The sequence below is a fragment of the Schistosoma haematobium genome, chromosome ZW (assembly GCF_000699445.3).
Source record: "Schistosoma haematobium chromosome ZW, whole genome shotgun sequence".
Taxonomy (NCBI): Eukaryota; Metazoa; Platyhelminthes; class Trematoda; order Strigeidida; family Schistosomatidae; genus Schistosoma; species Schistosoma haematobium.
Window position 1 is genome coordinate 12,130,053 of NC_067195.1, and position 11,548 is coordinate 12,141,600.

At 33.8% G+C, this 11,548-nt stretch overlaps 1 protein-coding gene across 1 annotated transcript; it reads left to right on the forward strand.

Annotated features, from left to right (window-relative positions):
• Positions 1-5,185: 5,185 nt before the first annotated feature.
• Positions 5,186-10,535, forward strand: MS3_00002792 (uncharacterized protein; the record flags this gene model as incomplete). Its single annotated transcript, XM_035730412.2, has 3 exons — positions 5,186-5,323; positions 5,361-5,609; positions 7,858-10,535. 3 exons carry the CDS (start codon positions 5,186-5,188, stop codon positions 9,610-9,612), a joined length of 2,142 nt encoding a protein of 713 aa, XP_035589437.2. The 3' UTR covers positions 9,613-10,535.
• Positions 10,536-11,548: the final 1,013 nt, after the last annotated feature.

Sequence of the window (11,548 nt, forward strand, 5' to 3'; positions counted from 1 at the left end):
GATGTATTTGTTTTACTCAACTCCTGAACTTGTTTGTTTATGTCATTCTTTTCGGACATTTCGGTTTCGTTTTGTCTTTGGCTTGGTACTTGGGAGTTTTCGTTCCGAGAACCTATAAAATTGGGGATTTGTTTCCATAATCGTTATAATTATTGTTAGAACGACATTTGGGTCGACTATTTGTAAATTGCAACTAAACTTTGTAGCTAAATTGGAGTTTGCTCCTATTGTTAATTTGAATTCCTAAATTGCAAAAACACAGATATACCGTACTTCAATAACGGGAACGAGCAAAACCTTGAACGAAACAAACTGGAGTCTCACGACGAACAGGTGTGGAGTTTGCACTTACAGAAAATTCAAATGAAATCCAAGATAATCCTAATGAGTATTTTCCTTTTGATTGTTTTGTAGTTTAATCAAGCCTCGACGGATCACATATGTTAGTGATATATATATATATATATATATAATATCATTTCATTTTACCTGAAAACTGTAACTACGACCCTGGGTATTCCAACATGAGACGCGAAAGGAATACGAATTACATTTTTATGCAAGTCAAAGTTATTTGGTGACCCACTTTTATGAAGAGAACGCGATTGGTATAGTGAGAGCAATTATTATAGCCAATTGTACCAGTAATTGTTTCACTGTACCTGTTTGTTTAAGTGTAATAATAACACACATTCTTCCGTTGTCTAGGACTTTACACGGACTCGTGTACGCTCAGTAGTCACGCTTGTAAACTTTGGCACGATGTCGGTATTACTTCGATGCCACGAGATCGTCAACAAATACATCTTACTACAACCTTCAATTGCCTTCTGATATTTGGTCTATGGAAGGATCTGACCTGGTAATTGGCACGTAGTCTTCCTGTAGTGGTGATCATAGTCAACCGCGACTCGGCGCCATACTACAGTTACATGAAGGAATGCCCCAAATTATACGTTAGTGTGTATCCTCAAATACTCACATATAATAATCGAGGTGTGAGATATGAGAAGATAATGCAAATTCGAAACGTCAAATTGTTCAGAACATTGCGACATAAGGTCCCAACATTATTTCGTGGGGAAGGATAGTGTTGGAAAATCTATGGTTCGAATTCCAGATATCAGTGATTTTGGTATACAACCGATATGTTGATCATATACAATTCCAGGACCTCGGTGAGTTCGTTCCATATTTTAGATCACACAGATTCTATATTCAACACAATCCGACAGACACACAATGAACATAAGGTGAAGACTTTCAATGGATTACAGAAACTTAGATTCCAATTTAAGCTGTGACGGTTGTGCTGATTGTATGAAGTAATGATTTTTTCATACTTGAGGTCTGTCTGATTTTGAACTCTAAATACAATACGTTAGTTCATGCTCACCTAGTTCTATTTGGTTTAAATTGCACTATTTCGAGTGTTCCTAGTTAATACGGTAATTCAAATACTTCTAATTACCATACATACGCAACTGGCTTCCATTTGGTTGAAGTTGTTTTTCAGCTATATTTCAAGACGTGATGAATAATTTAGTCAGTGATCTTAAATGTATTAAAGTTTATCAAGATGATATTAATGTTCAAGGTCCTGATAAATTAACGCATAATGAGCGAACTACTGCTATACTACATCGTCTGTTTGGAAGAACGTTGCTGTGAATCCAAACATATGTTCATTTTGTTTATCTGGCTTTGAATGTCTTTGATATTTGGTTGACGGTTATGGTTTTACCAGGCGAATAGCTCCACTCACAAATGTATCATCCCCGAAAAACCTTTTAGGATGGCATCCAATATTTGGTTCACTTAAGTATTATCCCGTTTTTTCCAGTTTCGTCAACTGTCTATTTGAAGTGCTGACTATCAACTCATATAAATGGGATGCAGAAGCGGAGCCATACTTAAGAAGTCTTCTCAAGTTTATTCAATCTGATGCTATTCTTCGGTCTTACTCTTCTAGTGTATATTCTGTCCTTATCACTGATGCATCGCCTGTGGGTATTCGTACGGTTTTGCAGCAGGAAGGTAGACCAGTAATCTGTGCTTTAGGTGGACTTACTGTTTCTGGACAAGGTTATTTGCAAACTCAGAAAGGACAATTAGCTGTGCTTCGGAAAGCAATTCACTATTGTTGCAGATTGTGAATCCTCATAGGTCATTTACCATCCTGAAAAACCCTAAGCACGTTCCTCAGCTGCTATGGTTCAACAATAGTGTGTTGTTTTAATTGCTAACGACAAATTCAATGTATTGAACACATGTCTCGAAGATCCTGTGGTTAGGAACCAATACCACTGCATATACTCAGTGTTATAGGCGAAGGCCGTAGTACGAATCTTTAACGTAGATTTCCCGTACATTTAGCCCTACTGGACCTAATATCCACTATTCCTGTTGGTATTCTGTTTAATCGATCGTGTTATTATTTCTCCTTCATTACGTAAATCTACTCTTGAAGGTCTCCATAGTAGGCATCTGGGTGATGACAAAATGAAACCTTTGGCAGAACTCATATACTGGTTTCCCGAGATAAACGCAAATATATGTCACACAGCAAGAACTTGTGAAAGATATCACAGTTCGGAAAACCACACAGGCCTACTATCATCTGAGGCTTAGAAGAGGGTTCTTGTAGGTCATTTTAGTCTATATCTTAACAAATAGTACGTGCTTGTCGTCGTTCATTATTTTTCCCAGAGGCCCAACGTCTTTTCCCAACAACCCATTAAAATTAAAGCTAGAATGCTTACTTCCTTCCTAGTTTTGTGTGGGGACTATATCACCTATTACCTTATACTGAATGTTGGCAGGATTGTGTGTTTAAAAGTGAGACTCTCGCGCTTGAAGTATTTAGCTCGTTTGGGAATAAAAATAGTAAAACCACCTGAAAGACTTTTGTTATATACCTAACGAAAAGTAAATAACAGTCTGATAATCTCTCATTTTGTTGCAGGTGCTGTGTAAGTTTGAAATAAAATAACGGAAACCCACTAATACTAACAAGCCCAGAACTTTGACGGGACATAAAGAAGGACTCGCATTGGAAGTACCCAGTATGAGATTGTATTGCATTGTTACAATGACATGAAACACTTAATTTTACAGTATATTTGTTAGTTACTCACCACGTCCGCCACAAGGCTGTCTGCATGTGTTTGTTATTTGGGACCAGTTAGAGGGTTTAGATGAACTGTCATGAGTTCTTGAGTGTTCTTCGTTACTATACGGACGAAAGAAATTCTGAATAAATTTTTCTAGCCAGTCCGGAGTACTTGGATTCACTGATGTGATAGCAATCTTCAAAATTCCAGCAAACTTTCTGCTAAACCATTAAACTTGGGATGTCATGGTTCTGTGAACAGATGACGGCGTCAAATATCAGTAAGCCAGCCGTTGAAATATTTTCCTGTGAAATTGATTCCATTATCCATTACCAATACTTTGGGTATAGCTCCAAGACTACCATATCTTCTTCATCACTTTTGGAGTAAAGTTTCTGCTGGGACTGTTCGTGGGTACTGCTTCTTGCCACTCGGAATATGAACCAGTAGTAAATGAAGTGTGATATAAGTCAAAAAATGTGCCACAATAATCCTCATGTGTACGTTGCCACGATTCGTAAGGTACAGGGCAAGTATACGGGACAGGTTTATTGTATGATGGCTCGTGTAAACAAGCAGGACGGTTTTCGATTTTCGACGTATATCAGCATCAATCTAAGACTACCAAAAAGTTTGAAGCGTAAGTGATATCATTCCCAACCTCTTTTCACTGCACTTATGACAGTTTCGCAATACGTGCGAGTATCCTTTACAAGTTCTGCTATGTCGACAGGTAATGTTTGGGCCAACATACAATCACTTTTCTATGGTTGTCTTTCAGGATATGAATAGCGTGTTAGAAAATATACCTGTGGTATGCGTCAAGTCGTTGGTTGCTTATTGGTGAAATCACAGGCACTGACATCTATGCTGTATCTCAGGACCATGGCAGATGATCGGTTAAATGATGTAATTGGACGGTAAATAAAATTTAACGCTTGGTGATCAGATTCAGTTTTGAATTTTACATCAAATGTTAGTACAGATTTTTATAGCCCACATCACAACAAAAAACCTACTTTTGTATTTAGGAACATAGTTTTTCACTCTTGCTTGTTCGTCTCGAAATAGAAATAATATGCTTCTTACTGTGATCTAGAATCGCAGAGAGACTCAGATGTAGTGAGCATCAAATTTTTAGTCGGTGAGAATGATTTGAGGAAAGCCTGATCATAGGCGTATATTAGCATCAATCTAAGACTACCAAAAAGTTTGAAGAGTAAGTGTTTTCATTGTTAACCTCTTTTCACTGATTTCATGGCAGTTTCGAGATACGTGCGAGCATCTTTAGCGTGGTGTCGAGTCGCGATTGACAATGAACACCACTACAAGAAAGCGCGTGCCAGAGAAACCAGAAGGCGAAGATGGAGAGTATCCAGATTTATTTCGTTGGCGATCTCGTGGTATCGAACGAAGAACGAGATCGCGTCAAAAGGAATACAAGCGGAATTATTGGGCGAGAGTACAAGCGTACAAGGTCACAGTCCACAGGAAAGTAATGGATAGAAATGGAGTAGTAATATGGCTGTCTTTAGCACAGTTAAACAAACGATCACAGTAAAACAATCACTGGTACAATTGGTTATAACAACGATTGTTTCCATTAAACCCATCGCGTTCTCTTGATAAAAGTAGGTCACTACATATCATTTACAGGTTTTGTTATGTCGACAGGTAATGTTTGAGCCAACATACAATCACTTTTGTTAGGTAGTCTTCTTTCAAGATATGAATAGCGTGTTAGAAAATTTGAGTGTGGCATTCTTACAGCTACTGGATGATTAATGATTAAACATATATTGTAATATCATGCTATTTTCTCGAATTAATGATGTACAATGCTTTGAGACCTTTAAATTTCGTGTTGCATGAATTGAATCACTTTCAACTACCATAAGTGTAAAAGTGTTTGTCTTCCATAAGATTACTTACATATGTTCGAGTTGAAATTTTCAGCTAGTAAACACTTTTTATTCATTCTGAAAACATTGTCGTGTATCTCGGATTAATAGATGGTCTGTAGACATTGAACATATTCCGGATCGTTGAGATTGTTTGTTTACTTCGGTGAAATGTCTGCTGGTGACCTTGGTTGGACAGAGAATTTGTGCATTTTTGGAGTTATGAAGTGCTCGTGTGGTGATGATGTGTGCGGGGAGCATGATGGACAGGAAATAAATACAGAGTATCTGGAAAAATTCACGAAAATGGTAAGGTTATGAGAACCGAAATATACACAATTCACAGGTTCAAAATGCGTCAGTATTGGCAAACAGGTTGTCATCAAACGAACTTCTGTCAGCATTTCAGATTTCATTTCATTTAATGGAAAAAATCAGTTATGTAATACTTAGTATGTGCAAACCGTCTAAAGGGGAAACTGATGAGTTAAAAAGCTTTCAAACGCTCTGTAGGTATCCATCTTATCCACGTTCCATGATAAAAAACGATTCCTCAATAAGCTTTTGTTCTATAAAAACTCAATCTTTAAATGGGGTGAGTTAAGTCGTTTATATAGGTTCTTATAGTTTTCGAACGTAAATTTGAAATCGACCGTGGTTTTGTTTTACAAATGGGAAATAATCTTTCGGATTTTTGGTGTTTTCACTTAACTAACCTACAGATCTGTACGCAAATTTTATCTTTGTATCTCACACAGCTATTGTATTGTTTATCTGAAGCCTAAGATTTTATAGCAACTCATTTTCTGTTTAACTAAGGAGAGGTTAATAATTTCGCCTGGACGTTTTAAAGCCGAAATACCTAGTTACTTTTGAATTCTGGTTACCTTTTATTGATAGGTCTTACAGGATTTTGAAATGAGTTAGAAACATTTTTTGATTTAAATATAATGAGTACCTATAATCTAAAGAGTTCAAGGGCCTCTTTATACCACGACTTTTGGGGTTGGGTATTACTGCTTGTAATATAATATTTCCTTACTCTTCACCATATATATTAAGCATGATCTTACACAGCCAGTTCAGTTGAGGACAATGTGTTGTAGCGTTCTCCCTCAATAGTTCACTAACGTGGATGACTATGGCTAAAAGAGGAATCTAAATGGAATTTTTTATGACGCCTATGTTGATTAGAATGGTACTTATTAGGTCATTCTTTTGACGATTTGTTAATGTTATTCATGACTAAAAACTCATCAGATTGCGTGCGTTTTATTTTTCAATACACTTTGTCGTTTTATACTAAAGGCCATCATTTTCTTACTAAATGTTTGGTGACGTTTCGAGACCTAAGTTGCGAAATTCTTCAGTCATCTCTGGGCACCTGATAGTAATACTCGTGTTCAAATCCGAGAATCTCAAACTTGCTTGTATTCATAAACTGGAGTGTAAGAGCTAGATTTTTAGACTACTGAGATAAATCTAAAGGTTAATTCCTTATATTAACTGCAATAACTTCATCGTTTAGAATGAGAAAAATCAACAGAAACTATTTGAAAACAGTTTTATGGTCTGAAGCTAGTTTTCATTTTCCAAAATATCAGCACGTATAAAAAAGTGCCCTTTGATGTGGTAAAATATCTTTGTTTGACTGGGTCGACGTTCAGTTCTACAATTTTAGGAAGTAACTTTGGCATTTCCTGTCTTTAAGTCTTCAGCTATTTAGGATCCGAAATTAAGATTAAAATATGACTAACTATGCTTATTATTGTACTAATGCGTACTAGACATTTCAAATGCGGAGATTGTTGACGATATTGGAGTGTTATTGTCTCAAAACAGCTTATTTTTTGGGGAGCCAAAGTGCGTAGCTTGTAGTTCCAGAGTTTGCTTCATTTATGCATGAAGTTGAATTTATCTTAATGACATATATCCAGGCGGATCTTTTGATACATGTAATTCTGCTTCATTTACGATTCCTATAGAATATCTGAATGCATAATAACGTTTTATTATGTCTCGCATCACTACACTTTGTATTACAGTGGGGTATTGAAGTATAATTACTGAAGTACAACTACTTTAATGGTTACAAACATTTAATCATAGATGTTTCTATCCTACTGCGAGTTATCGGTAGTTGAACTTCCATTTTTATAATAATAAAGCCAAGCGTAACATTTTCTTCAAGTCAATCATTAAAATGATAAACAAAATTATTAACTGATGACTTGAAATGTATAAAAAGTGTAGACTTTCTGGCTAGATTTCTCAAGACATTAAAAATTATTGACTGACTATAGTAAAAATAATAGCTGAAAATTGACCTTACTGACATTACTGTGATGCATTCTCTTTTCAAAAACTTATTATCACACATCAACTGGTGTTTTTCTTGCTCTCTTTTCTAAATATTTCTTTGTTTTTTATGTTCTTTATTCTGTTTCATATACTGACACCTTGGATTAATGCGTTAGTTCATTAAAAGTGATTAATGATATTTGAGTTACCCGATCGATCAACTAATTAAGTAAATATTCTGAAAAAAAGCGATAGCTGTTTCTCAATTTACTTACGTTGAAGCATATTCCATTATTCATCATTTTTTAAATACACCTTAGGATGCAAAACAGTTGATGCTCTCGCTGTTGTTAGAGAAAAAAACAAACTAAGAAGCTTTAAATTTTCAGTTTATATGTGCGTAACTTTTATGTCACTATATCCTATATCTAATTATACTTGTTGTCCAAATCTATGAATGCTTATTGATGAGAAATACCCCATTTAACACATTTTTATTTGATCTGTATGTAGTATGATCCTTTGTTATTTCATCTGATTAGAATGGTGATTGTAAAGTAGTCGATCAACAAGAATCACAACTTAAAGTGCTCATTGAAGAAGAAGAGGAAGAAGAAAGCGATGAAAATCTATGTGATTCTGGCATTGCTTCAAATCGTGATGGAAATTTCATTACTGAATCTACTATTTCTAATTCTTCTTGTCAAAAATTTAGTCCAGTAAATGAAAATCATAGTCCAAATAACTATTCAAATAAATGCCTTTCTTCTCCAATCACAAATGAATCTAGTGTAATTGATATAGATGAAAATTATTCTATGATTGCTGATAAATGTGCTAATCTAGAAGAAGTAGTAATAGTACCTGGAACAACAACAACATCTGAAATGTTCGATAATGACATTAAACAAATTAATATGACAGGAAATATTTCTAAAATTCAGTTAAAAAATCGAGTTTCAACAATTCGAAAAACGATTTCAACAAACAATGATAAACAATTTGAAAATGGATCTATATCTTCAGATATTTTAGATCAGCAAAATAATAATTCTGCAGAACTATATGAAAGTCAAACAACAATACTGACAAATAAATCCCAAGTTGATGCAAAAAGATGGCGTTTAACTAGTGCTGATAAATTAAATACTCTAATTGATGAATGTGAACGTCAAATTAATGGTAGAAAACTATATGTTTGCAAATTTTGTGGAAAAATCTATGAGATTAAAAGTAGTATGCGTTATCACATGAAAATTATTCATTTACAGATGCATTTGCGCACTACAGAAATGCAATGTCGTATATGCGGTAAACAATTCACATGTGTTAGTGCTGTTAATCGTCATCAATCCAAGTGTATTTTATCAACAATTAATGATTCGAGACTAAAAAATAATACTGTACCATCTAATCAGTCATTATTTACTAGTCCAATAATAACCACTGGAACAACAATATCGTCTTCTACAGACAGTGATATGCATCCTCGTTTATCTGAAAATTCGTTTACTTTACAAATATCGGATAGTTGTAATAATAATGATTTGAATCATAACACATCACTTACTGATTCAAATCTAATGGTGGAGTCATTGAATTCAGCTTCAAAACATTTTACTAATCTTGTTAATTTTCCAAGTGTATTTCGTATACCAGATACGTGCTGTACAACGACACAATTTATGAATCAGTCAATATCTAAAATCTATCAAAGTTCACAAATAACAAGTTTAAATTTACGAAATTTTATTCCATCATCTGACTTAGTTAATTTACCAAATAAATCTAATTCTAATAGTTTACCTTTCCAACCATTTAATAATAGTAATGATACACGATCATTTTTAAATCCAATAAATAATCATTGTATGAATTGTTCTGATTCTTCATCACAATGGAACTCATCAACTTGGTCTACGATGTCTAATTTAGGATGTAATTTTACTGAATTGACTCCTGCACAAATTGATATTTGTATGAAAGCAGTTGTCCAAGGTATTTGTTCAACTGTAGGACAATGTACCACTAGTACTACTACTAATAATAATGGCAATAGTAGTAATAATAATGTCAGTAGTTATAGAACTAATCAAGAATACAATGAATCTAATCATGTACCAACTGATTCATGTCAAATAACGGATGAAACACAATGGGATTTACCAGATAAAAATTTATCAGATTTTTCTGAAACAACAGAAAGAACTTTAACTTCATCACAAGCCAATGAAATGGTAGCTATAGATTTATCTTCACGTCCTCGGTCGGCTACATTAATGATTGAATCATTTTAAGTAAATAGACTAGGCTAGACTATAAAGAAAATAAGTTGACTTCCATGATCAGATTTATTGTGTTACTTATCTATAAAATGCACATAATCATAACAGACAATCTGTTAATTTCTTCAAAATTAACATTGACATAGGTTCAAATAATTACGATGATATTATTGATAATTAAAAAGTAAAAAGCATTTATTATTTACTCTGTGAAATAATATCTTACCAAGTGACCTCTTGATTATATATACATACGTACATGCACAACATCCATTTCGTATTTTATCTTATCAAGTGCCTTAATCTTTCTTCCACTCGTTCTCTTTACGTTTCTATCCACATAATTAAGTGCCTTTAGCTTGAAATTTATACTATAACCTTTTTCACAGAGATACCTGCAAACTTTCTTATACAATAATTGTTGTAATCATTCAAAATATGTTTTTATTTCCTGCCAATAAACAAGTATATCTGTCTATTTATTATTATTACTGATATTTTGTTCTATTCATTTCATTTACTCCTTTACTAGTTTATCATTCCCCGTGTCGACATTGTCATTACGTTTGTTCTCGTCTACCTTTAAATTGTTTTTCTTCCTAATCCAAATAACTATTGATCATTGAACGACAACAGTACTGGTATCTAATCGTTCCGCTCCATTTTGTTTGCTTTCCAAGTTTATATTATCTGTCTATATATATGCATTCTTTGCTTGATATTATATATATATATATATATATATATATATATATATATATATATATATATATACGAATTTTATAAGTAAACAGTCGAACAAATTTTCTACACACAAATATTTATTTACCTATCTCCTATACCTTGGGTTTTTTAGTTGTTTTTTTCTTGTACTGTTATATTTATAGGTTTTCTTTTCATTTTATTATTTGAGAGTTTTTAAAAAAATCACTTTTGTTTTTATGTCGGGCTTTCACTTATATTTTGTCTATCACACTTGTTTGCAGATTTAGTAAAAAGAAATAGAACGATATATGCCACATTTGGCTACCTTATCATACCAGTTATAAGCAAGATAAGGGCCTAGGCATAAATGTACGTTAGCTTAAATCGTCATTCTTATATTAACATAAAGCAAATGAGAAGTATAATAATGTAATACCAATGACAATGATAGTGAATAAATATTAGGAATAGGGTTTGAGATGGAAATAAAAAGCTTATAAATGTGTAAGTGTACTGGGACTCAAGATTTACAGTAAGTTAAAGAGTATATGCATCTAGGAGATTAACCGACTCAAAGACAAGTTATCCAGATGGATGAAAAACTTCCGTTTACTAGTGGCATGGCTGGCCTGAAGCAGTTATTCTTTCACAAGTCGTAAAGATTACTTTTGGCCTAGTCTCCTATCCAGGTATAGTCGTCTTACATAAGGATCTTTTAATTCACTATCTCTAGGTTTTCATCAGTGTAAGGATATCATGGAGATTGCTCAATTTCATAGTTTCAATCATAGACTAATCTTAGTCAAACAATAATTGAAAATCAGGAAATACTGAACAGCTGCCTCATTCTAGCATGGTACTCCTCGGTAGTCGACATTTACTATTTTAGTGATGATCAAAATTAGGATCTTTATGTTTCGGAACGAATGCTTAACCTTTCGACCAACAAATTAACATCCAATGTCCTACGTTCCCAACCTGTTCAACTATTTCTCAATTCAATCAGTGAGTCACTGCCACACTCTCAACATTGTCAAATTTCACCGATCACGGCTTATCCTTAGAACTTTGGGAATTACCTATCAAAATTAGTCACTACTTCTGCCTCATGTATCAGTATTAAAACGTTTACTGAATTCTGTCACTTTGATGAGATATAAATTTTAAAACAAGGAGTAGCAAATTTTGTGTATTAATGTTGATATTATAAAAGTATTACAAGTAATAGAATGGGATCTTGTCT